Source organism: Maniola jurtina, chromosome 9, assembly GCF_905333055.1.
Source record: "Maniola jurtina chromosome 9, ilManJurt1.1, whole genome shotgun sequence".
In the NCBI taxonomy this organism is placed as follows: domain Eukaryota; kingdom Metazoa; phylum Arthropoda; class Insecta; order Lepidoptera; family Nymphalidae; genus Maniola; species Maniola jurtina.
Genome location: NC_060037.1, coordinates 6,965,046 through 6,992,436, shown reverse-complemented (window position 1 = coordinate 6,992,436; position 27,391 = coordinate 6,965,046). Strand labels below are relative to the sequence as shown.

The 27,391-nt window shown below is 37.2% G+C and overlaps 4 protein-coding genes across 4 annotated transcripts; 2 read left to right on the top strand and 2 right to left on the bottom strand.

Moving 5' to 3' along the window:
• The first annotated feature begins 1,139 nt into the window (after positions 1-1,139).
• On the top strand, positions 1,140-4,369 carry LOC123868279 (U6 snRNA phosphodiesterase). The gene is made up of 5 exons (XM_045910717.1): positions 1,140-1,344; positions 1,652-1,794; positions 2,463-2,646; positions 3,310-3,472; positions 4,190-4,369. The coding sequence occupies exons 1-5, from the start codon at positions 1,265-1,267 to the stop codon at positions 4,367-4,369; spliced, it is 750 nt and encodes a 249-aa protein (XP_045766673.1). The 5' UTR covers positions 1,140-1,264.
• A 13-nt stretch (positions 4,370-4,382) lies between these two features.
• On the top strand, positions 4,383-6,226 carry LOC123868271 (zinc finger CCCH domain-containing protein 3). The gene has a single exon (XM_045910709.1). It carries the CDS (start codon positions 4,383-4,385, stop codon positions 5,931-5,933), a length of 1,551 nt encoding a protein of 516 aa, XP_045766665.1. The 3' UTR covers positions 5,934-6,226.
• Positions 6,227-6,238: 12 nt separating this feature from the next.
• Positions 6,239-15,216, bottom strand: LOC123868272 (tether containing UBX domain for GLUT4). Its single transcript, XM_045910710.1, has 9 exons — positions 14,981-15,216; positions 14,305-14,497; positions 13,065-13,284; positions 12,364-12,614; positions 11,423-11,568; positions 9,268-9,462; positions 8,341-8,503; positions 7,709-7,892; positions 6,239-7,038 (listed from the first exon to the last, which is right to left on the bottom strand). The coding sequence occupies exons 1-9, from the start codon at positions 15,059-15,061 to the stop codon at positions 6,930-6,932; spliced, it is 1,542 nt and encodes a 513-aa protein (XP_045766666.1). The 5' UTR covers positions 15,062-15,216; the 3' UTR covers positions 6,239-6,929.
• Positions 15,217-16,677: 1,461 nt separating this feature from the next.
• Positions 16,678-26,977, bottom strand: LOC123868268 (glutamate receptor ionotropic, NMDA 2B-like). Its single transcript, XM_045910705.1, is given in 17 exon segments — positions 16,678-16,977; positions 17,897-18,126; positions 18,490-18,590; positions 19,215-19,435; positions 20,034-20,182; positions 20,266-20,368; positions 20,923-21,200; positions 21,553-21,876; positions 21,962-22,163; positions 22,239-22,483; positions 22,610-22,923; positions 23,011-23,251; positions 23,326-23,541; positions 23,655-23,794; positions 24,108-24,515; positions 26,525-26,641; positions 26,644-26,977. Coding segments are annotated over 17 exon segments (3,471 nt in total). The 5' UTR covers positions 26,789-26,977; the 3' UTR covers positions 16,678-16,940.
• Positions 26,978-27,391: the final 414 nt, after the last annotated feature.

Sequence of the window (27,391 nt, the reverse complement as noted above, 5' to 3'; positions counted from 1 at the left end):
AAAACACTACTTTCCAATAAAAGAAAAGAACGAAATAAATATTTTCACTAATTTTTATTTTATATAGCGTGACTTAGATTTCATATCTAAAGAACCCGTACATTACTGTATTTAAGTGCTTATCGGGGTCATAGGTCATTAGCTATGAATTGAGCGCCATATATACTATTTATTTTTATTAACTTGTCACTTAGACATTATATCAGAGTGTTATTGTAATTAATCAAATTAATTATGCACTATCTAAGCTATCTACATACCTTTCAGCTCAAACGGTTCAGCCATAGTAAAAATATAGCAAATAGTCCAACTCAAGGTGTTTAGAAAAATAAATACCTACACAGCGTGCTAAACACAACAGCGTGGCGACAAAGTGAGTCCCATAGGAGGTCTAGTGAGTCCGAGATTTGGTGTGTGCACGCGTACGTACGCGTCGCACACATACAAACCGCGTAGGGTCTTTAGTTTTAGGCGGACTACTTGCTATACTTTTACTATCGTTTAGCCGTTTAGGCGTGAAGAGGTAATAAAAACACAAACACACAGAAACATCCATACTTACGCATTTATATTCTTGACAACGTTATATACCTATACATATAGATTTATCAATCGTTTATTTCGTAGTAGCTGCACCAAGTCATTTCATTAATAAATAATAATCTGTTACCTAGCTTTAGCTTTGTTACTATTTGTGTATTTGAAATGTATTTGATTTTTTAAGATTATAAGATGCTTTTTACTTCACTTCGTTAAAACTAACTCATTAGTGTCCTATGATTTCGCCAGTAAGACTATCGATAATACAATGCTAAAGTCAGGACAACTCTATTTCACGCACACATTTACGTTTCATTTTTTGTAACACCGTTAATCTGTCATTGTCCCTCTAGTTGTTTATATACTATCTCTATGGGCCATCCATGGTAGATTTCTGCCATCTGGGCATGATCTGGGCAGATTTATCTTCTAAATATCGATAGGCAACTTTAGTAGGTACCTAATCTGTGTTACTACTTTTAGTGCAGCTAGTGGTTACATACTCTTTGGTATCTTGTTATCAAAATCGAACATATCCAGGGCCGTAAAGTAAATAAAAAAAAACCCCCAATTATCTAGGGCCGTAAAATAAACGTCAAGGCCAGAAAATTAAAAAAAATCTTAATTTTATTGGGTGATATTTGTGGTTACAAATTACAAAATATTTATTTGTATTTCTATGTGAAAGATAAAGTAGGTCTAGTAAGTTAACCTTGGGGAACTAATGTCTGGGCTGACCTATATTTGTCAGTACGGTAACGAAGAATCCGATTCCGAGGATAGTCAGGAAAAGGATTATTCAAAGTAGGTACCTATAGCACGCGACAGATCGAGATGGCAATGAGGCGGAGGGGGCTGTGCGGGGCCTCCTCAGCCCGGTTGCCATCTGGGCCTGTCGTTCACTATACCTATTTATGTGAACGAATGCTGGTTTTGTAGTGATTATGTATATGATCTTTTGATCTTGATCCTTTGTAGCTTTGTTCATAACCTTGGTAATATTGAATGCTCAGGATTTGATAACTTCGTTAGTTTTAAAGTCACTTGAAACTGGCAACAGCACAATAATTTAAATATGACCCTGGTTTTTAATAAAATCCTTAAATTTTAGGCCAAAACTACCTAGACCCAATTTAAGTGGAGTATCTGTTGTATCATTTGAAGAACATGTTGATGACTCTGACTTTCATGGGGGAAGAGTTCGGAGCTTTCCGCATGTGAGAGGAAACTGGGCTACGTTTGTGTATATTGAGTGTAAGTTATTCTTATTCAATCCTTAATTTATTGGCTGGCCAACTTTGGCTGAGATCTATAGAGCACTCTGTGTCTTTCTATCACACTAATATTATAAAGGAGAAAGTTAGTGTCTGTATGTTGGCTACTCTTTCATGCAAAGACTACTAAATGGATTTGGCTGAAAGGAACGCATATGGATTATACTAACACATAGGCTACTTTTTACCCTGGAAAATCAAAGAGCTCAAATAGGATTTTTAAAAACCAATATCTACACGAATGAAGTTGCGGGTATCAGTTAGCATCTTAATAAAAGTAATGATTTGTGACAATAAGATTTGTAGGATTGTTGCTTACTATTTTGGCCTGACAAAGCACTAACCTGGAACAGGCAGGTATGGCAGTCTTAATGAATTTATTTTCTAAGTGCCACACTAAAATTCTTACTTGCTTAGCAGTTTGGCCTGTTAAGTGGTGATTGGTATTGAGCTGCAATTAAAGGCTGGGGTCTATTGTCAATTCAAAATATTTTTTAAACTGAATTACTAGTTGAAAATAAAATCTGATTCTATAATGTTTCGCATGTTAGGAAATCGTGATTACTACACCACTACACTAGAGAATTGATTAATTTCTTTTCAGCCATTAAACTTTTAAATAGCCTACAATTTGTTTTGTTGTTCTAGACCCAGATAAAGAAAACTTGTTTAAATTAATAGATAAATTTGCAGCATTACTTGCGACCATTGATGATTCTTGTTGCAAATTGGAAGACATCCACATCAGTCTTTCAAAAACTTTTGTGTTGAAGTATCATATGATCAATACATTTACAACTTCATTACAAGAAGCCCTAAATAATATTGAAAGGTATATGATAACTGGTATAAGTATTAACAGATTATATTACATTATTATTAGATAGATTTAAAAGAAAAAGGAGAAAAAAGAAAGTGTACATTATTCAAGCCATAGAGGTTTATCTCTGCAGTACCTAACTATTGAAATAATACAAAAATGACTTAAATAACATAAGTTCATCATCATCATCATGATGAACCCATCGCCGGCCCACTACTGAGCACAGGTCTCCTCTCAGAAAGTATAGCTGGCCATAGTCTGCCATGCTGACCAAGTGTGGATTGGCAGACTTCACACATAATAGACACTTCACACATAGACGGAATATGGAGAACTAAATGGAATACTATACCCATCTGACTTTCGCAAGCGCTTTTACAGGTCTAAATCGAAGAACAAATAAAATAACAAGTAACAAATAACTTTGTTGCCTGTACGTCTGTCCATCTGTCGTGTCTGACAAGAAAAACTATAGGGTATTACCCGATCATGAAATTTGGCAGGTAGGTACTTAGTGGCTCTTATAGCACAAGTAAAGGAAAAAAATCCAAAAACTGTTAAATTGTGGTAGGTAACATCATAAAAAAAATTAAAATGTCTTCACAAAAAAAATTTAAGAACTAAGTAAATTTATTATATGAGTATGAGTATAAGAGTTTTCTTTCTTTTCAGTTTTGAGCTTGGATTTGATTCTGTAGAAGTTTATTGTAATGAGGATAAAACTCGCACATTTGTAGCTCTGAAGGTGGATTTTTTTGCTCACAGATACTTAATTGATATTACCAAGAAGGTTGATAATATTCTGGAAGATTTTAGATTGCCACAGTTTTATCATGTAAGAAACTTTTTTAAATATATACCATATTGCCTAATTATTTATTTATTAGATATTAGTAGTATTATTTAATCCATACTTACTAATATTATAAATGTGAAAGTGTGTCTGTCTGTCTGCTACGTTTTCACGGCCCAACCACTGAACCAATTTTAATGAGATGGTACAGACTTGGGGTACAGTACATCCCGGGGAAGGACATAGGCTACTTTTTATGCCGGAAAATCAAAGAGTTCCTACAGGGTTTAAAGAAACCGAAATCCACGCGGGCGAAGCCGCGGGCATCCTCTAGGTAATAATAATTATGATTTGAGAAATCATATTGTGTGTAATAAAAAAATTATTTGAGCGAGTCAGTGTTAAGACTAGTGGACCCTCAAGTAGCTCCTATTCAAAATATGACGATTTGGACGCAACCAAAAGTAATTTGGTAGATTTTTGGAAAATGCAAAAAAAAATTTGACCTTGAAATACTTGACCGTTTGTGAGGCTAATTGGCAGGGCTCCAAAAAATGTTATCATATAATAGAATTACAATTAACTCATTTATACATAATAAATAATAATATGTTAGATACTATTTTTTTTTTTACTTTTTAGTGTTTGTGGTTATTGAAGTCGGTTTTTATTTTAATTTTTTTTTAAATTTTTGTACTGACATAATCTGACAATTTTTGTACTTAGGTAGAAAAATAATTTATAAAAAATTATTTACAGGAACCTTCTTTTCATATGAGCATCTTGAGCATCAATGGAGACAAACAACAAGATGTTATAAAGATTTTGAGTCAAATGAATCAACATTTTGCTTATCAAGAAGAAAGACTAGATACCATTATCATTAACAAAGTAAATTGTAAAAGTGGAAATAAATATTATCAGTATTGTTTAAAGTAATAATTGTAACACTATGGAACAAAGTGTTCATAAAAGAGTGTACATAAATCCAAATTTCAAGAGAACAGAAACAGATCCCTGGCCCACTGAACCAATTAAAACAACACACTTTAACAGACATTATCTCGAAGAATTGCCAAACAGAGTAACAAATACAAAAATCAATCAGAGTATATCAAACAACAGAAAAATATATGTTAATCCCAACTTTATAAGTTGCAATAATGCTGCTCTAAGCAAACCACCAAGTGCAGGATATGTTGATAATACAAATGAAAATGTAAATAATGTATCATATAGACAAATACTACACAAATCTAACTATTCTTTAGTACAAAATTTTCAACAGACTGTTGTGAATAAAGAACAACCAATTATCAAAGCTCAGACGATTCCTGAATCAATTCAAAATACTAAGAAACTAACACAGGAAGTACCCTTGACAAGATCTCGATATTGTATTATTCGAAGAAAAAAGAGATTATCTGTAAATGCAGAGTTCAAAAGTATAAACAATTTAGCAACCGAATTGGTAACTGCAAATAAATATCCTGTACCGATTGCTTGTACAAATCAATTGACATCTACAAACTTACATTTAGTTAAAAATTGTACAAAGAGCAAACTAAACCATAATACACCTGAACAAATTACGAAAATTAAAATTACAAAGTATAAAATGATACCTGCAAGTTATCTAAAAAATAATACAGCTACAGATACTAATAAAAATAAATTTGTTGCATCTTCATTCAAATCTTATTTAAAAAGTAATACAAAATTGAGTTCTTCATTAGTTTCTTGCAATAGAAATAGATTCAAGTTTATTAAAACTAGTACTCCTGTGAAAACTAATACAGCTGTATCCACAATTAAGGCAGCTTCAAGAATTACACAACTCAAAGGAAAAGCTGTGTTGTGTAGTGGAAATAAGGCAAAATTGTCAAGAGTTGCACGAGCCAAGTTCAATTTGAACAATATTCCGTGCAGATTGTTCACAAAATATGGAAAGTGCTTGAGACAAGTACAAGGCAACTGTAAATATTTGCATGATAAGAAGCATGTGTCATTGTGCCACAAGTTTTTGAAAGGTATCTGCCATGACAAAAACTGTACCCTTTCTCACAAGCTAACAGATAAAAAAATGCCTACATGTTATTTCTATCTAAAGGGAATGTGTACAAAAGAAAGTTGCCCATACTTACATGTAAAACTAAGTGATAAAACCAAGATTTGTCAAGAATTTATAAAAGGATATTGTGAAAGTGGTGATAAGTGTCTATTCAGGCATGTAAATATTGATAAACTAAAAAAGACCAAAAAAGTGTCTTCAAACAACTTCCAAAGAAGCTCACAAAGAAAAGTAATGAAAACTAAAGTAATAAAAATGGAACAGAAATATACTGATATAAATGGTGCTACAGTGGAGAATTCAGAAGTTACAATGGGAAAAGATGGAGAGTGTAGGTATTACAAAGAATTAGTTAATAGTGATGATAGTTATGAGACTATAAAACCTACAAGGTGCAAGTTGGGTACTTTGCCATCTTTTATACAGTTGTAATAATTAATACTCAAGACAGTATAAGGCACATGTGATTTACATATTCAACCAAAATTAATATTCAATCTATCTTTAATGTGTTGAATTTGTTATTTGACAGAAAAATCTACTACTAATCTGTCGATAAGTTACTACTTATCGATAGATTAAAGATAGATTGGTTATTAATTTCGGCAGTAAGTGACTATACCTCACTTGTAACATATTGTTGTATTTTTTTAATTATGAATTTAATAATGAATCATAAATAATAATAAGTAATTAATAATTAGTTATTATTGTTTTGTATAAAGAGAGAAAATAAATGTTTTAATATGTTTATATATTTTATTAAAACAACCCTATTCCTAAAAATATAATCATTTAACATACAAAATGTAACATAATTCTTACTAAGTTAATTATGTAACGACACAAGTCATTGGGTGACCAAAAACAACCCTTAGGTGCAACGTCCACCTTAAGTAGTGCAGTGGAACGGCGAGATACAGCTTTTTTTAGGGTTCCGTACCCAATATTTGTACCCTATTGTACAAAAATCTATTTTATTATTTATACATTTCTGTCTCGGTTTACAATAGGGAATATATTAACTTTACTAAGCCTCCACAGTTTGTGCGTCTGTCAGCGGGCTGTGTCTCGTGAACTGTAATAGGTAGAGAGTTGAAATTTTCTCAGAATGTGTATATCTATTGCTGCTATAACAACAAAGAATAATTTAAAAACGGTCGCCATGAAAATTTAAAAATATTAAAATTTATTTACTTGAGCATAGTAGCGGTGACCCACATGCTCTTTCAAGTATCTTTCGTGTTTTGCTTTTATTTTACAAATTTTGACTGCTATTTATAAAAAGATGTTATTAATCTCGGCTCCACTAGACTCTGTAGGTGGGCGTTGGGGCTTACTATGTATCCACACCAACCGAGTATGTTCGCTTTGGTGTGGACACAAACAATGATGAATATTTTTTTTTAGCGCAATACAAGCTTTTTATTATTTCTTGAACCACTTAGGAACTTTGCTTTGCTTGGACGTTGATGAAGTAGGGTTTGTTTTCTGGGAGTTGTCTTGCACATCCTCCAGTTTTCTCCTATTTGGTGCACTGTGAAAGCATAAAACACTTTTAGCTGTGTAAATTTGAATAAAAATGGCAAACTGTATTTAATTTCTATAATATAAGAAATACCTAAAAATAAGCAAAAATTCTGCTATTGTTTGGTAATTCTTATATTTTTGTCGGTTTCCTTTAAAAATAGCCACAACCAAACCTTTCAAGTTACAGAATCCTCAGTGCCCGAGTCTAACTCACACTTATCCATTTAAAGGGTTCCCTTTTAAAGGGTTCCCTTTTAAAGGGTACTTTTAAAGGAACCCTTAAAATTTAAAATTCCATCACTTCATTTTCTGTCTGTCGTGTCTCTCAATGCGGGGGAATCAAAACCTACAGGGTATTTTCCCGTTTACCTAGAATCATGCAGGTAGCATCATCTTATAGCACAAGTAAAGGAAATCCGAAAACTGTGAAGTTGTGGTTACATCTCAAAAAAAAAAATCCCTTAAAGAAAACGGAACCCTTTGTGTGCAAGTCCGACGGACTTGCCCGGTTTTTTAAGGTTCCGTATCTCGAAAGGAAAAACGGAACCCTTACAGGATCACTTTGTTGTCTGTCTGTCTGTCTTAGTAATTTCAAATCAATTTCGTTTTTGTTTTAGTAATTTCAGCTTTTACTAAACGAATACAATCCATACGAAATTACAAGTAACATTTCATACCGGTACTTAGAGGCTAGAATGCTGGCTGCGTCACTTGAGGTTTTCTTTGCGTAAATTTCATCTTTGAGGTATGTAGCATGTGCGCTCTCCTCCAGCCATTTGAAGTGCATGTGAACACAGGGCACAAACTTTGCTTCCAGTAATGTCATTTTAGGGTCCAAGCTTTCTTTCAGAGGAGTTGTAACTGAAACATTTAAAACATGTAATTAATTTCTACTCTGAGAAAAATGGATTCAAAAATTTTCTATAATTTTAGAACATACTATCTTGTATTCGTCAGGTGCAGGCCAGTGCCTAGTTAGTAGTTACCACTCTACACGCAAAACTGTGCTTCCAAACGATTTAGCATTCTAGTATGAGGTAATATGCCAAATAAAACTGCCATACCCCTTCCAAGTTAGCCCGCTTTCATTATAGACTGCATCATCACTTACCACAAAATGAGAAAGCAGCCAAGGGCTATCTTGACATGAAATACAAAACAGACCTACAGACAGACAACGAAGTGATCCTGTAAGGGTTCCTTTTTTCTTTTAGATGTACGGAACCCTAATAGTGATTCCAATTGGACTAGAGTACATTCGTTCTTAATGAGGGGCAAGTTATTATACAATAATATACATATTACGTACATATATGAAAAGGTTTATCTTGGCTATGCAGATGTTCTTTTACAAACTTCTGTACATCTTCTATTGTGTTGTCTGGAGTGAACACTCCTTGAAGTATCATATTGTCAGGAAACTGTATCCGAACAACTACATTTTTATAGGTGTTTAACTTCTGCACTGAAGCCTGCAACAAATCAAAACAAGATTTTACTGCTATCCAACCATCACCTTGCATGCCAGCATCTTCCATAATGTTCTCAAGGGTGTGTGAAGTCTGCATTCACACTTGACCAGTTTGGTGGACAATGGCCAAACCATTTTCATCCTGAGTGGAAACCTGTGTTCAGTAGTGAGCCGGCGATGGGTTGAAGATGATAATGATGATCTATCATTCATCTTACATACACACGACATAGGGGTAGGGTTTCGTAGTTATGTGCTATAGTTGCTAAAACTGACAGTTATTTTGTAAACAGTCTTTTTTTATGTTTCCGTACCCCCAAAGGGTACAAACGCAGCCCTTAATATCACTGCTGTCTGTATGTCTGTCCGCGTGTCACAGGTCTTTAGCTCGTAGACGAAATGTGCGACAAACCTGAAGTATTTGGTGTAAAACGTTGACCCAAAACCAAATATTGAATTAGAAATTCAATTAAATTCTTTTTCAGGGGGCCTCTCAGACATGAAAAGGAGCTGGAAAAAAATTTTTTCTTACCCAAGTAAGGTAGGTAGGTGTCATTTTTTAGAGCTCATTGAGTAGAGTAGGAATATCATTTATTTTTTTATCTTCAAAAATAAGGAAATGGGGGCTAATACCTGTCTAAGTAACGTCAAAATTATTTTATAATAACTATTCAATGCAGTATCATTTGAGGGTGTAACTGTGTAACCAATTTTTTTTGAATTGAATAAAAAATGTGTGGACTCAATAAGTAATACTGTTGGGACCTGTTGCTCAAGTTCCTCTCTCTTAGCAGAAGTGAGCATCGGTGTGTTCTCTAGCTCCATGCGCCGCTTCTGTAGCTCGTGATACATCTTCCTCACTTCCTCCAGAGATAGCTCATAAAAGTCATCAGGGAGGTCGGACAGTTCATCTTCAGCCACATCGGGCTGTACAAATGCGATTGCTTTTTGGGATCCCACCTGTAACAACAAACTAAATTAATAACTAGATGATGTCCGTGTTAGGTTCGTTCGCGTGGATATGGGTTTTATAAAAAAAAACCGACCAGTGCGAGTCAGACTCGCGCACTGAGGGTTCCGTACTCGGATCTTTTTTCCAACATTTTGCAAGATAAATCAAAAACTATTATACATAAAAATAAATAAAAGTCGGTTTTAGGACAGGTAAAGCCCTTTCATATGATACCCCACTTGGTATAGTCATCTTATAAAAATTCAAACAAGTTTAAATTTTTTTTTTAAATAATGTAACCACAAATTCACGGTTTTCAGATTTATTCCTGTACTTGTGCTTTAAGACCTACCTACCTATCAAATTTCATGATTCTAGGTCAACGGGAAGTACCCTATAGGTTTCTTGACAGACAGACAGACAGACAACAGTACACAGTAGGTATAAGCTGATTACACACACACATTTTTAATGTTATTAGGAATATATTGAATCTAGACTTGCAACGAATATTCGGTTACTATTCGGTATTCGGCCTATTCGGCTGCTTTTTTTATATTCGGCCGAATACCGAATATCTACATATTATTCGGCCGAATACCGAATACTTAAATAATATATTTTGTCATAGAGAAATAATTGGTAAAAAGAAAAATTAAAATCGATTGATTACGTATATATTCATATTTTCATTTCTGTTATAATCATTTAAGTAGTCATTGGTGCATAACACAGGTACATAATCATCTTCTGAATTGGAAAAATGGAGGATACTATGTATTTGAATTATTTGGTAATCAAAATTTATAAAGGTAAGGTTCTCATTTCTTTTTAACCCCCGACCCAAAAAGAGGGGTGTTATAAGTTTGACGTATGTATCTGTGTATCTGTGTGTCTGTGTATCTGTGTATCTGTCTGTGGCATCGTAGCGCCTAAACGAATGAACCAATTTTAATTTAGTTTTTTTTTGTTTGAAAAGTGGCTTGATCGAGAGTGTTCTTAGCTATAATCCAAAAATAATGGTTCAGCCGTTTAAAAGTTATCAGCTCTTTTCTAGTTTTCTTGTAGAAAAGAAGGTTAGATAACCCTTAGGTTCATAATATTCAAGTGTCAATTGACAAATGTCAAGCTGTCAAGATGGACGTTGCCTAGATATTCATAATTATTTATTTGAAAATGATGTTTTGGAAAACTCAGATACTTTGGATCGTAGGCGCGGAATAGTCCAAGAAAATCGGTTCAGCCGTTTGAAAATTGTCAGCTCTTTTCTAGTTACTGTAACCTTCAATGGTCGGGGGTGTTGAAAATTTTTAATTTACACTGGTATAATCATTTATTAAGTAGTCATTGGTACATAAAACAGGTACATAATTTAATAAGGAGCGCGAAACAATCACGTCTGTACAAGTTTTTGGCGCTAAAATCCAGCCGAATACTTTTGCCGAATATTCGGCTATTCGGCCAGGGGCCTCGCCGAATATTCGGTATTCGGTATACTGCCGAATATACTATTCGTTACAAGTCTAATTGAATCAAGATATTTTCAGTTATAACGTCACAATACGTCCGAAAGTCATTCCCATTCTTAATTTGAACTTTGAATACATTAAGTAAAAAGATAAATTAAAAAAAAAAAACTGGTCAAGTGCATGTCGGACTCGCGTACGAAGGTTTCCGTACCATCGTCCAAGATATACCTAACATTTTTATGTAGAACACTGCAGGTTAATGACTGACTGCGCCATTTATATGTGATTTGGTAAATTAATTTTTTCAGAGTGAACACATTTTAATTTTTTTTAGTGATGTAACTACTTTTTCCTTTACTTTAGCTATAAGACATACCTATCGGTACCCTGTAGGTTTTTTGACGGACACGACAGACAGACAACAAAGTAAGCCCATAAGGATTCTTGTTTCCTTTTGAAGTATGGATCCCTAAAAAGTACCTACATAAAAGTAACTTACAAAAGTAACTTCCTCTTCAATCCTAAGGCGTCTTTCAAGGTTCTCTTGGGTCAGTAACTGTTTCTGAGGTTCATGAGGCATTGTTGTAGGTAAATCACAATGTATTAATCTTTTCTTAGTTTTCTCATCATCAGTTTCAATACTTTCTGTAAAAAGATAAATGAAAAACAATTCTCTGGAGCAATATAAAATGTATTAAGGGTACCAGTCAATCATATTTTTTGTGCTGTCAGGAATAATTAAATCTTAACTGAATGACACACAAACCAATATGGAGCACTGTGGGTTTAGAAGCATGAAATTTTGCACAGGAGTTCCTTATGTAACAAGGTCACTAAGAACGGATTGTTGGTTAAATAGGGAATGGAAAATCTCGTCGGGTACACAGCTAGTAGTTAAAAAAATCTAAATTTTCAAAGTGGACACCATTTTGAATTTCTTTGCTATTGGATTGAATTCTTTTAAAATGGATATCTGAAGTGTCTTACAATCATTAAAAAAATTATCAAAATTTTAATAAGTGCGAAGTAGTAAGATTGTATTCACATGAATGAGCTTGTTATAAAAAAAAAGAAGTTTCATTTCCCTGCATGTAACCAACGTTTACTATGTAGTACACAATGTACACTACCCTTTTTAGGGTTCCAACTTCCATACCCAAAGGGCGACAAGGGACCCTATACTTACTAAGCCTCTGCTGTCTGTCTGTCCATCTGACAGTCAGCGGGCTAACATCTCGTCAACAATAATGGACAAAGTTAAAATTTTGACAGAATGTGTATTTCTATTGCCCCTATACAAACAACAAAATGACTGCCATGAAAACATGTTATTTTTTGTATGATTGTATGGAACCCTGCGTGTGAAAGTCCGACTTGCACTTGACCGATTTTTTAAACATTGAGTAGTCTTATCGGTGAATCAATAAATAGGATAAAAACCTTCATCACATGTAGCAGGATCTGTTGTGTGGTCTCTTTGCTCAGAATCTATTCCCTGATGTTTTTGCTCCTTTTCCTTTTGTATCAGTTTTAGTGGATCAAAGGGTTTATGTGTATCTTTATCTTTCATGCCTGAAGGACCTGGAGTACATGGGGTTTCTTTATTGGACGATACATGATCTGGTGGGGATGATATGTTTTCAGCTTTCTCAGATGTTACCCGACGATATACAGATGATACATTTGCTTGGCTGAAATATTTTGATGGTTTTTCAATAATTAAAACAATTTTGAACATTAAGAAATTTTTGAAAACAATATTAAGCAGTATAATCCCTTATTAATTGAGAAATGAAGTTTGACCGCTTTTGTGGTAAATTTGTCAAAATTAGTTTGCTCACGGTGCATAAATTTACAGTTAGTTACACACAATTGCACAAGGAGCAAGAGATGTCTATTCACATATTTGTCTCCATTGCACTGTCAATGGATGCGAGGATCACTTGTCCGACCGTCGACAATTAGCAAGAAATGAGTTGAACTAAAAACTAGGACCATAGACAACAAGAAACGAGTTTGTAGTTGGCATAGTTTGGTATTGGCGAGTGTGCAAGTTTGATGGGTGATTACTGGGTTTGATACTGGGGTTTGATGGGAAAGTGACCAGAAATGTTGGAAAATATTTTAATAAAGCTACTCACGTAGGATCAGCAGATTTATCTAACAGCCGTAGAATGGCTCTTCCCGCTATTAACCCTAAATGTCTCAGAGTCTTTTCCTTCAAAGCAGGTATTCCTACTACTTCTTGCCTCATATATGAAATTGTTGGATTTTCCAGAGATGGCAACTCATTTGGAGCCAAACTTGTGATAAGATCATAAAGCAATGTATTTGGTGCAAAATCACCCATTATTCGTTCACCTATCAAAACAAACATTTATTTTATTTTATAAAAAGTAACCATCTTATGACACTTATTTTAATGGTTGAATTTTTAAAAATCCTTCCTTAGCAGATCTCTACATCATAATAGCTAGCTTTTCCTTTTATATATTTAGAAGATAATAATCTAATATTCACCAACCTAATATTTTTTTGAAATGAATACAAAAAAGTTAGTAATAACTAATAACCTATAATTATTTTCATTACACTGAAAATAATTTTCAACAGCACAGTAATTATTATAGTTTTAATGATAATTTCTTGATAGAACCTAGTTTTAACTTAACTGGTACATGTTTCACAGCAGAAGACTGAAACATCTTATAACTTAGCATCTCAAACATTAAGTATCATTTAATAATAAGTACTATAATGCCGAGTTGTTTGAAACAAATTCAAAAATTTAAGTGGAGATTAAACTATATAAAACAAACACAAGACTTCATGAAATTCTTGTGACTAAATTAGTTTAGGTAATCCCACCTAAATTTTGGAATTTGTTTCAAACAAAATAGCATATGACACTTAATGCAATGTGAAATATGTACAAATTATAAATACAAATAAAATTATATATAAATACTCAAAAATTTCAAGGAACCACAAGCTTAATTCACTATAACCCTTCAAAACATACTTTGACCATGTCTCAATTGTTGTACCATGTATGAAATGCATCATCAATTTCAGACTTAGCATACAAGAGACAAGTAAAGCAGACTGCAATCGTTAACATCTCCTGAATATGCCCCAGTGTCGACATTAAGCATACATTGAGTGTGTTCTAGAAGATCTGTGAGGTATTGTGTGTTGGTGGTGTGTATTGCTTGCTTTTCCTGCTTTTTTTTTTGTGGTTCTAGGTATGTTGAATGTTGCATATTGTGGCATACAGATTTGTCTGTTTTGGTGGATTATAGCGAATTGAGCTTGTGGTTTCTTGTATATCATAGACTTCCACAAATTAATGCCTTCTTCTATCATCCCATCAAAAATTACCATCATTCAACATCAATCCAATAGTAACATTTGATTCAATTCTTTTCCTCTCAGCTTCAACCATTTCAAGGACCGCTTTGTTAGGTAAGTTGCAAAATCTCACAGTTGTTGTCAAGTCCAATATGTGGTTATGATGTTTTAAATCATAATCAGTCGCTTGGTAACCATGTTTAGCACATACATCTTCTAGAAGCTGAAAAAGAGTTCAAAATCTAGTACCTACTAAACATTACTATGTAGTTAAATCCGAAGTGTAGGAGCAGCTCCCATCTATCATAATTCTTCACACATAGCATAAAGAATTCATACACTTCTGTTTCCAATATTTCAGTTTATATGCTGCGGTAAAGGAGCTAAGTTAGCTTATCTACCATATTTACCCACCGGTATAGCAAAGATTGTGGCACAGCTTTTTATTCTTCAAAATGTGACGTGTGTGAATTTCTTGGAAGTGAGCACATTAATAACATACTAATTATGCATACAGCGCATCATTTGTTACAGATATTCATGACCAATCATTTAAAACCTAGTAGCTCAAATCCTCTTTTCGCTTGCTAAATACAGATCGAGTGGCCTTTTATGCGGTTTAAATTTTTTGAATGCCTATTATGATAGGCAGTTAGACAAATATTTATTGGTCCCTACTCAATTTTATTATATCAATAAAATGTACCTGTAATATGCTCGTATCGGCAGTACAATGAACTTTCATTCTTCTTCCATTAGGTACGAGAACAGTAATATCTCTAGACATTTTCCAGTTGAGTACTACTTCTATTGCTTCATTAATTTTCAAACAAATATTAGGAACAGAAACCGGCAAAATTCATTGCATTGCGAATGATCACCGAAAAAAGATTATGACAAGATAAGATGATAAGTGAATTTGATCACGGAACATTATGACATTTGACCATTTTTTTTTCTCTCTCGTCCTGGCTTTACAAAGATGAGCCAATGTCGAGTTTATAGTTAATTTGTAACAAGTTAGTTAAACTATACAAGTATGGACCCCGTCTATGCCGGCGCCCGCCGACATACGCACGGCACCCCCTTAGAGCGCTTTCCAATCAGTTTTAACAAAAAAAAACACTCCAAAAAGGCAGAGCACGCCCGCCAGCTAACACCAACACAGACGAAGTCCATTTGACCATTTATATTTACAAAGTACCTACTCTGTGGACAGACGAGAATCGCTTTGATGTTTTATTGGTCTTCGGCAATTCTCTTTGGTCTTCGGCTCTGAAACCCTTTGCGCCATTAGTGGATATTCTCTTTGGTCATCGGCTCTGAAACCCTTTGAGCCATTGGTGGTTTTTGCTGATACTTGCGACTTCAAAAAAAGGAGGAGGTTCTCAATTCGTCGGAATCTTTTTTTTGTTTGCCACATGCATGGTCTGGCACCGGCTTGCAGCTCCCGCTGGCAACTTTTGCTCGGTTTGCTTTATTCTTATCACTTATGAGTTATGGTGCAACTTCATACTCCCAAACAACAAGCACTAGTGGTTGTTCTTTGGGAGTATGATCCACATGCTTGCTCAAACTCTTTGAGCAAGCATGTGGACGGGTGTTTGGGAGTGTTTTTCGTTCGGTCCGATTGGCTGCAAAACAAACCAAGCCAAATCATAAAGATAAAAAATATCTATGACACGAACACGCTAGTGCCACTGTGGATTTTCTTGGAAACCCAATTTAGGAGGGATTTTCAAAATTGTATATAAGTCAATGAGTTATAGTTAGGTACAATACCTATGCCTTTACTGCCTATATACACAGAAAGATATATTGCGATTTGCGTGAGAATTATGTACGGACTATATTTTATCATAATGTAGATAACGGGTAAAATGTTGGTACCACGATAAATTTGATAATCTTGATTTGTCGATATTTCGACCTAGTAGCATGGGTCGTGGTCACCATAAATTATACGTATCGAACTCGGGACGCGAGGACAAAATATCGAGCCCTCATTTTAACGTCTAAAAGTACATGGTTATTTATCTAAACATTGAATAATTATATCAGACCGTAGAATGAACGATCTTCACGCATGTTATCTGGCTTGGCTTGTTGAACTTTTTTTTTTTAGATTAAATATTCATAGGTGACATATTTTTTGCGTCATTTCTGTGGAATCATTGGAATCCAGTTGGAATCTGATTTGTCTGCTGAACACGTTTCCGCTCCACTGCGCTTCAATTGACAGATACCATAAGGGTGCGTTTTCACTGAAGCGGAGCTGTACCGCTGTGAGATAATTTTACCACGTCATCTCTCAATAATTTGATTGGTCGAATATACGCAAGCCCCACTCCGCTTCAGTTGAAACGCACCCATTAAGAGGTAGTTATTAATAAATGCACTATATTGTCCAAAAAATATATTTTATTGTAGTAGACAACACGAGGACGCGCGCCCGGCGCCCAGCCCGCCCCGCGCGCGCTTCCCACAACAACGCTTCGCTATCTACGTCCATCTCTCTGTTTTAATAATTGGAATAATTTATTTAATAATTACAACGCTTTTTTATCTGTCCATATTTTTAACATTAGATATACCTAACTTCGTCTTGTATAACTTGGTGTAAGAACAGCCTTCAGGAATTGAAATAGGGTGGCGCAATATGCACCTCACAGCACTGTTTCCATTTCTACCCGCGTCCGCTCTCTGGAAATATAAAAAGTATTTTTGAATTCCAAAAAACGCTTCATTGAGTGGGTAAATACGCTAAATACTAAAACTATGTAAAGCAGAAAACTATAAGGATATCATTTATTTGATAATTTATGTTAGTTGGGTGGTGACCGTGACTACGAACATCACGAAATGAACTAACTATACCTTAGTAAGTATCAGTGTTCCACTGGTTCACCACTACACGCAGCTTGAGCGCAGGCACACGTCTAATCCCAAATCCATATCGCGTTTGACTTTAGACCGCATCAGACTTTGACGGACCCCCTCCAGACTCGTGTAACAATGCGCTATGTCTATTGTATAGATACTAAGTAGGTATTAACACTGCGGTTTGTTTCGCGCCTACCTAAGAGCTCTGGATGACAATGGAGGGCTATGTCTGGGCAAAGGTCTGTTTTCAAAAATATTTCTATTACTATTCACAAAACTTCTAATAGATATGTGATTCACGTGCGATATTCAGGAATTACTCGTTTTTCCACTCTATATTATATACTGTTATACAGATGGTAAATAATAATCTATGAGAAAGTAGACGATGCCTGCGACTTTGTCGACGTGGACTTAGGTCTAAAAACCCGTGAGAATTCTGACTCTCCGGAATAAAAAGTAACCCAGTCCTTTATCCGATTTTGGCATGGTATAGAGATATCTTGCATCCAGGGGATGGAGGCTGCTGACCTGTTTGTCCGAGAAAAGCAAAGCACTCTCACGGGATTTCTCGAAACCTAAATCTACTTGGATAAAGTCGCGGGCATCATCCATTTGGTACAGAGACAGCTTGCATACCAGACACGGATATTTTTGTCCTGGAAATTCGAAAGTTTTCACGGGGATTTTAAATCTGCGCGGGCATCATCTAGTTGATAAAATAAAGGGTCGGTAGAACCTGGCGCGCAGGTCGCCGCATGAGAGCGGGCGGTCGAGGTCGGGCAGCAGGTCGGCGGGCGCGTGCAGCGTGCGCGGGCGCGTGGCGTCGTGCGCGCGCCCGGCCGCCAGCAGCGCGGCGGCAGAGGCGAGGCGGCGCGGCGGCGGTTGCAGCCCGTGCGCCGCCAGCGCCGCCGCCAGCTGCCGCGCGCGCGCCACCGCCGCGTCGCGCTCGTGCCGTGCCCGCCACACCTGCACACATCCACCCTGGTAAAGGCCCACCAAGCACGCTCGTAGGTGTCAAGAGGTGCGTAAACCTCGCCCTTAATATACATAAATAGTAAATGCTATACTCACAGTACTACCATTCCTATCGGGCGTAACTTAGTACTATCACTACTAAGTTACGCCCGTCTACGTGACATTGGCGAAGCGGCAATACTATAAGGCCATTAAACAAAATACGAATAAGTTACGTCGCTGTACCTCCGCAGAAATCTATTTTTTTTTTTGAAAAACGTGAAAATATCTTAGACATCGTCGTTGCTGGTGTTAATCAGGGGCTTAATCGAATCCTTTAGTAATAAATATTTATATTTATAGATGTAGTATAACCTGGGCAGCACAAACGGCAGACCGGCAATGGCCGCGCTTGCCGGGGCCAAAACCCCGCGCCGCTGCTTCCACCACTGCGCCATGGAATGTTAATGATTGTCCTGAAACAAGACAAGTACCTACCTGCATTATAAAATACAGCTGATGCCCGCGACTTCGTTCCCGTGGATATAGGGTTTTAAAAATCCCGTGGGAACTCTTCGATTTTCCGGGATAAAAAGTAACCTATGTGTTAATACAGGGTATAATCTATATCCATTCCTTTCAGCCGTTGTCCAGTAGTTTTGCGTGAAAGAGTAACAAACAACCATACATACATACAAACTTTAGCGTTTATAGTAATATTGTAGTAGGATAATTACCCATCTTACAGCATCGCTTTATTACGTGATTATAAATTAAGTATTATTATAAAGTGGACTAATAAAATTGATATCTAATAAAAAAAAAAACAGGCGATCGGGAACGTCCGGCAGAAGCGAAGTTTCTACCCATTTTTCAGTAAGTAGTTTTACTTTTAACCTAACTGGACTAGAATGGACAGTCCGGTCCGGTCTGGTCCTGTCATCTAATCAGTCAATTTAGTCCGGTCAAAACTATTTTACCAAAAAATGGTTAGAAGCTTAGTTTCTGTCGGGCATCCATCAATCCTTGATTTTTTTAGGATCCTAAAGAAAGTTTTCCGTTTTCTTGTATGGGATAGATACATTAGGAGAAAATGTTACCCATTGAGAGGGACACGAGGGCACAGCAGTTGCTAGACTTGGATGCCGCGAGGTGTTCCCGCATGTAGCGGAAATACACGTGCTCCAGCAGCAACAGCAGCGCCGCCAGCAAGATCCCCGCCATCAGCAGCAGAAACGCCGAGAGGAACTGCTCCAACGCCAGGGGGTCTGAAGACTTATGCTCCTGTTTGTTGGGTTTACATGTGCCTGTCATCCAGTACCTGTTACAAGTAGTTAGGATATCAACATGAAGTATGTAACCAACTGCACGGAATACAGATGGTTTTGTGGGTCAATTCACAAAACGGGCTGAGTATTTACTATTTTACCTATGTACATAAATTTTAATTAAAATAAGTGTGTGAAAACATATTATACGTACAAATAAATAAATGCGTACTTAATACAATATAATTTATTGAATGGTGCTGCTATAAGGTAAATATGTAGCGCCTATTGGTGCCTTTGCATCTTAAAATATATTAAATACTTATTTTATTTTTATATTATTAGGTAACTAAGTACGTATTTAATCCAAAATCCTACTAAAATAAGCAAAGTCAGCTAATTCAGACGGTAGGTATATTAGGTATAAGCGGCTTAAATACTTGAGTATGCGACAGACTGTATGGAAAGTGAAAACTTATTATATAGTTCTTACTAAAATTTAAAAAGTTCATATAATTTCAACATTCTATTGGATTTCTAATGGAAAAAATGTAGATTGTTCAGTGTAGATACTCATACATGAAAGAAGCGTTGATCGACTGCAGGTAAATACCTATTTAGTTGGAACTTTAGCAAAGAAGTAAAGCATACCTGCGTAACCGCTCTAGGTCTCCATTGGAGCGTAAATCAAGTAATCTCTTATTAAACATGCTAAGATATTTAGAATTTCGGGTAAACGCTAATCCATAGCCAGACATCGCGTACCACGAGCCTACTGTCAACAATCGGCAGTCTTCGTCCTACAAAAGATTAAGACATTACTTTTAGTGATTAACTACATAGGAGAGCAAACTATACTTTAGATAGTGGGTATAGAACTTACCTGTGACACGAGATAGTCCAGAACTGTGCCATCGTAAATGAAAGCATCGAGGTCACCAGTTAGGACACTCGTCACTCCTGCGCTTACTGTGCTGCGGTTGTACCTGCACAAATTTCATTAGATAATTGTTTCTTCGGTTCTGTTAGACTCATAGTTCAATTGATCGAATAATCCGTAAAAAAAAACCATTTCTTCTAATCTTCTTGTCTTGATCGATTATGTTCTAAGTAAATTCTAATATAACCCGAGCAGTCGAACAGACTGGATTTTTTTCGAGATTGTTTGATCAATCGAACTAATAATCTAACTAAATGGAATATATAATAGATGAATTGGTCTTTGAAAAGCAAGAAGAGAATCATCCTACCAATATTATAAATGCGAAAGTGTTTGTTTGTTCTTCAATCACGCCGCAAGGGAGCCACGGATATTGCATAGATATAGTTAAAAATCTAGAGAATGACATAGGCAAGTTTTTTATCCCGGAAAATTACGGGATTGTAAAAACCTAAATCCACGCGGTTGAAGTCGCGGGTATCAGCTAGTATTTCCTACTGTTGCAGTCTGGTCAACATCAACAAAAAATACCTACCTAATCTTTAATGCGTAGAGATAATAACTTCGGCTTGCACATTACAATGAATGTAGCATACTTACTGAGCCATATAAGCGTGCGGTTCTTGGAAATATTTGGCGAGGGTAGCATCTGTATGTGACCAGGGCACGGTCCCGAACTTCAGCGCGGGGCGGTGCGACAGCGGCCGCGCTATCCGCGGGTCGTCCAGCCCGCTCAGCTCGTGGAACTCTTCCCTCGTGATCATAAACGCGGCGAGGTTAGCCGTGTATATCGCGAGGAACACCACCGCAAACATAGCCCACATGTTAGTCATAAACCGCGCAGTGAAGCCCCGAGGAGAGTCTACATGGACCGATGCCTGTCGATCAACAGATATTCCTATTTAACATTAATTTAACAATCATTTCAACAATAGTCTATTAAAAGTATGCCCCTGGAAAAAAGCATATTATACAATCGAAGATTATGTTAATGGTAAAAAAGCATGGATTTGACTCGCTCCAGCAAGGCGCGGGGCTGCAATGGCTTGTATAGCATGGCATATTATTGCAAATTGAACAATTGAAAAGAGCAACCGCCGAGTTTCTTGCTGGTTCTTCTCGGTAGGAACGGAGTTAATTACTTTGACGATTCAAAAGTTTGCAAAACTTTACTTGAATAAAAATATATTCTATTATATTCAATAAAAGGAGAATCAAAATGGAATTTACCTGAAACAATACTGCCCACACAATCCAATAAGTTCGACAGAGGGAAAACCTGTTTTGCGGTACACGTTTTGAATTGAGTCCCGTTGAGCAATCGAAACCACTCGGTGATAGCCATTCAAAAAAGAATATTGAGAACGTGGCCGCTTGAATAGCAACAGCTCCGACGAGCATCCATGAGGCTGTGTCGAATGGTTCGAGAAAAGCTGTCGGAGATATGATGCCTGTGCGTTTAGCAACTACGATAGCTACGCCTGTTTCCATGAAAGGCACGCTAAAATCCACAACAGACTCTCGATCCGAGTTTATTATCAATGATGTTAGTACCTGAAAAATTAATAACATGTCCGACATAGTGAGTACATTCATTGTAACTTATTCCAATGTAACTATTTAGTTGACTGAAGATTACCATATCCGTTTTCTTGTTTACAAGTTCTGCGATTAAACCGTTCCATTTTCCATGATGTAGTGTGCCCCATCGTCCGTCCTCCACGCGGACGAGCTCGTATGTAAATCCAAGATGTTCAGCGAGCTGTTGCAGCAGATCTATACAAAACCCACTACAACATTGGTACAGTGAACTGTTCCTATGCGCAGTGCCTGCTTCCAACCTGATGAATTAAAATTAAATTTTAAACAATGTTGGTAGATTCATTGATGTCATTTTATATCAATAAACAATTTACCCAGCAACTTCAACTTCAGGTGCTACTCGGCAAATGACGCCTCTATCTAAAGAGCATCGGCCACTGACGGGATCAGGCGGAGCTAGGTTTATATATGGTGGTTCTTCAAGAAATGTTATTCGCATATGAAACTTTTCTGGAACACCTTGAGGTGGTGTGTGTAGGCCCCCAGGCCACACTATGTCTTTTATGACCAACCGCTCTTTTGGATAAGAATTCCATGTTCCAATTTCTTCCCAAACCAGCTAAAATAAAAATATAACAGTCAATACAATTATTCCAGTTGAATAAGTAGGTAACATAAAATATATCAATTTGTACAATGATTTATAGTTTCGAAACGTTTCAAGATTATAGAATGGACTGATTACCTGATCACCAAGAGTTGGTCTGAGGTTCATGATTTTAAGTTCAGCTGCTCGCAGTTCGCCATCCGGAGTAAATTCAATACTCGGTTTACCGGATTCGCCCTCGACACTAACGTTGCGTAAATGTCGGTAAAATCTTTCACCAGTTGACCAACGTGCTTCTCCAGTACCTTCTCCGCTACACGATAGTCTTGTCCCAAGAGGATAGCGAACGTTCTCTGGTGCAGAAACGTAGGACTCTACGCCGTACGCGAATACTTTCACTGCTGTTGCTATTTCGGCGATAATTGACGAACTCGATGTATCGAAATGTACACCTAAAACGTTGTTCAAAGCGTATTTAAAAAATGTAAGCATAATTAGTTAACCCATTCATTAGAGACAAGTAAGGTTAAGAAGCATACCTAGCATACCGACAGGAAACTTATGTGGTAGCTGCGTGATGGAACCGAGTACACTTTGTGTAACAATCCAAACGAAATTTTCACCAGTAAGATGTAGATCTCCAGCCGATGATAGTATATCAGCTGCCTCTTCTCTAGTGGCGTACAAAAGCATTACACGAGCTTCACTTGTGACTAACTCATTCAAATCAGCCGCTTTTTTAACAACTACAGCATTGAGTATAGTAAATTTGAATCGATCCTAAAAACATATAAAACAATGCAGTTACTCAGCCAATACAACATAACAAACCATTTGAAAAAGAAAGATTTTACTTGGAGGGCAGAGACTCTTTCACGCACGGCTTGTATGAAGTCGTCGTGGCCAGCAATAGCTGACGTGACGACGCTAAACTGATGCCACTTGTATCGCTCCAGTATGGATAGCATAGCAGCTGTTTGGTGTTCGATCGTTGGTGCCAACTGAAGACGCAAAGATGCGTGGGACGCATGTTTTTCTAGGCCGCTGTTATCTGCGTTCCATGCAATGACCTGAGGTGTAAAATAACTTCAACAACCTGTTGTGTTTCAATATATCTAAAGCAAAGCGCAAGTGGCAACATACACAGAGAAAATATTTTGCGGAGCGTCATAAAGAATATTACCGGTATGCCAAGATATCCGGCGAGTTGTAGAAAATATTGTGCAGAGGCAGTAGACCGCCCATATTGTTCATGATTCATAAGATACAGTATAGCAGACACGTTGACTGCTAAAAATTCTTTACATAGCGAGTCCAAGATAGCTGAAAGCAGTTTACATACAATTTTATTATAAACAACATTTTTATATATCGAATATTTATCGTGCAACATGCCGGCTAACTCGTTTTAAAACTCTACTTATGAAAGTTTTTATTTAGGTATCCAGTTATTATCACATAAACACACCATTTTAAAGCTTTTTGGTACTAAATAGAAAGATACAGGGGCTTATCATGGCATGCATATTTTTTTGTCACCAGTTAACTTAAAATTCTAGGTCACTTGAATAGAGGAGATATTGAAAGCGGAAACTGTTTTTTCATAGTAGGTAATTATTATTTTCTAGGCACTTACACATAGGACTAGGCGTAAGGCCCTGCATAGAAAGCGTATTGTTTAGGCGCACTTGTGTGAAAAGTTTGAGTTTGCGCGGCAGTTTGGAGAGAGCCGCTTTCTCGGCTCTCGTGTAATCGCGTGCACCGAAGGCCTTGTGGGGCACGACGAGGGCGGCAGTGATGACGCTGGGCGCGCGCGGCGCCTGCGGAGCGGGCGACGTGCGCGGGCGCCGCAGCCCGTCGACGCCGATGCGCACCCCGCCGCCGCGCGCCGCCTCGCGCGCGCCCGCGCCCGTGGCGCCGCCGCCCACCTTGATCCCGCCGCCGCGCTCCGCCGCCGCGTCCGCCGCCGCGCCGGCCACCGCCAGCGCACTCAGCGCCGCCAACGCCATCAGCGCGACTCGCGCCTGCATCTCCATTTTTGATGCTATAACAAGTTGTACTTGTGTAATGCAAATAAAATTTATATTTTACTTGACTTTTTCGTATTAAGGTACTGGTGAATTCACTGAATTGAACTGGAATGGGCTGGGCCGGACCAGTCCGGACTGCATTGTCCAGTCTAATCAAAATTATTTTCACCGAATTCTGACGGTTTTTAGGATTCAGTAGTTTTTAGCCTCCGCTGTCCGTCTGTCTGTCAGCGGGCTGTACCTCGTGAACCGTAATAGGCACAGAGTAGAAATTTTCACACAATATGTATTTCTATTTCCGCTATAACAAATAATAACAATGTGGCACTATCAAAATTTGAAAAAATTAATTAAAAAAAAACTAAATCATTGCTTTGATAAAGAGATATAAAGAGATAGCTGCATCCCGGAGACAAATATAGGCTATATTCTTTTTTTTTAAGATTAATAATAATGATAAAGTACTTATTTATTTCGTTAATATTCGTCAATAACAATATAAATAGAATATTCTATTCCGGAAAATTAAAGAGTTTTCACGGGATTTTTATAAGCCTAAATCCACTAAAAATTGCGGGCATCATCTAGTAACCAAACACGGGCATCTCATTCAAAACAACATTAACTCTTGTATACCTACATAATATATGTATTTAGCATTGTATTTAATTATAAATTAAATTATTTTTTACGTTTTAGTGTTTGTTGTTATTGGTTTTATTTTTTTGAATTTTTTTATTTCACATTTTTTATTTAGTAACTCCACTGTATTAAAATATGCACTGCCTAGTTAAACATACTGTTTACACTGATCTCGAGCAATAATTTACTCTTATCCATTGAGGAGTTCGGTTCTCCATCTCCGAAGATATTCATCATTCATCAGATCTTCACCTCTATATGAGATGAGACCACCTGGGAACTATACCCTTTTAAACAAAAATAAAATTTTCCAAATCGGTGCAGGCGTCTTCGAGTAGGTAGATAATCGGAGAACATACATTAAAAAAAAAAGATTCCGACGAATAATTGAGAATCTCCTCCTTTTTGAAGTCGGTTAAAAACTGTACCCGACGAGAATTAGCAAAGTGTTTTGGCTTAGGACTAGGAATTTAGGAACTTCCAAATTGGCCTGAAAATTCGTTAAAGGTGGGCTTTGATCTAAGCGTTCTGGGCATCCCTGAGGATTGCCTAGCTAGGCCAATCGTGACGTGCCGTGTGTGTGATCTTGATGTGTGTGTAATATCAATACAATTTATCTATTGATATTGATGGATATTCTCAAAGGATTCGGTAGGTTGTGTGTTGTATGTCAGTCACAGTGTGTCTACCCATCTACCTATAGCTTTGGAAGTAGTTATGTATAGGAAATAAAATAAAAATAAGGAAGGAACCGTAGTTACGAGTGGGTTAGTAGTAAGTACCTATATTACCGTTCTTCATGAGAGCCGTCAATTCAGTCACAGAATAATATAATAGGTAGTACTACGATGCCGTTCCATTGTACCTACCTACCTATACCTAACTAGGTATAACGAGTAGGTAGGTACATAGGTTTACAAAATATTTTTCAAAAAAATCTTTTTGAAAAAAATCTCTATCTCAAACTCTTTATCTAGATAGGTAGCCACTAAGTAGCTAATGGAGATTTGGAGACAAATTGATTAGGTAGGCAGGTACTTACCAGTTTTACGATGTACTTACCTATCAAACCAATAAATAGATATCTAAGTACATTTGCGTACATAATATATCGTATAGTGTCCTGTAGGTATTATGTACTTATGCATAAATAAAAACCTTGCTTGTAGGTAAATATTTTGTAGTAGGTAGGTAAACCATATGAGTAGTATATAAACATCTGTATAGGTATATAGATGTACCTATCTAGGTAGGTACCTACCTATGACGAGTTCGTGAGTGCAACAGTAATTTGCATACAGGTAGATTGTCCCATCGGAGCAAACATAATCATGAAAGTAAAACAGGTACCTATATGCCCATACAAAATAGAAAGTGTTACCTATAAGCGCGGTAAGCGATGGTGGCCCCGGCAGCGGCGCGGCGGGCGGCGGCGCGGCAGCGTGCTGTGAGCTATCCTCATATATCGCGAAGGCGGCTGGCCGACATGGGGTCGTGCAGGACGGACAGTGGCGTGGCCGCCGCAGCGGGAGCACCACGCGTGTTTACGTAAGCGCCACGCCCCGAGCCACGCTCTGGCGGAAAGGGGCGCGGCGCAGAGCGCGAAGCTTCTCCGGTCGCCGAGCGCCGACTGACGCACCCTCATCCCTTGCGCGCAGGCCTCCACCGCGCGTGCGTTGTCCACTTACAACCTCCACGCCTCCTGTTACATAATAACACTAAACGTCTACAAAGCCCTGTTCAACTGGGCACTGACGACTCGTTTGTGACGCCCAGAAGCTGCGATTGTTCTCTTAGCCACTTCGTAAAAGAACAACCGCTGCTTCAAGCAACACTTTAATTATCCAGTTAACGACACCTGAACGATTTCTGCAGAACACAGGCACACAGAAGTAGCTTAATATCACCTAGGCACTTCGGTGGGAATGAAAAAAGTAGGTAACAGAAAATGTAGGTAGGTACTTACCTATCTAGAAAAATATAGGCACCTTTATTTAATACCCTATAGGTAATCCTAAGTTGTTAATAACAGCGTAACGTTAACTTGATTTCAACTTTTATCGTTGAAGCCAACATTCCCTTTTATATTTGCAAAATACCGAATCATTTCATACCCGTAGGTATATTTTACAAACAGCAAAGTTACGAGTGAAAAAATCCTCGAGGCGGTTTATGTAAATATACCAACAAGTACCCACCTATATTAAAATTGTAGTAAAGTAAGGGATCATGGGCCCTTACCTACCAA

Coding starts and splice junctions, on each gene's coding strand:
- LOC123868279 (XM_045910717.1), top strand. CDS start 1,265: ATGTCTGGGCTGACCTATATTTGTCAGTACGGTAACGAAGAATCCGAT. Junction 2,647..3,309: donor GCCCTAAATAATATTGAAAG/GTATATGATAAC, acceptor CTTTCTTTTCAG/TTTTGAGCTTGGATTTGATT. Junction 3,473..4,189: donor GATTGCCACAGTTTTATCAT/GTAAGAAACTTT, acceptor AATTATTTACAG/GAACCTTCTTTTCATATGAG.
- LOC123868271 (XM_045910709.1), top strand. CDS start 4,383: ATGGAACAAAGTGTTCATAAAAGAGTGTACATAAATCCAAATTTCAAG.
- LOC123868272 (XM_045910710.1), bottom strand. CDS start 15,061: ATGTCTAGAGATATTACTGTTCTCGTACCTAATGGAAGAAGAATGAAA. Junction 12,615..13,064: donor GATAAATCTGCTGATCCTAC/GTGAGTAGCTTT, acceptor AAAATATTTCAG/CCAAGCAAATGTATCATCTG. Junction 9,463..11,422: donor TTGAAGAGGAAGTTACTTTT/GTAAGTTACTTT, acceptor TTGTTGTTACAG/GTGGGATCCCAAAAAGCAAT.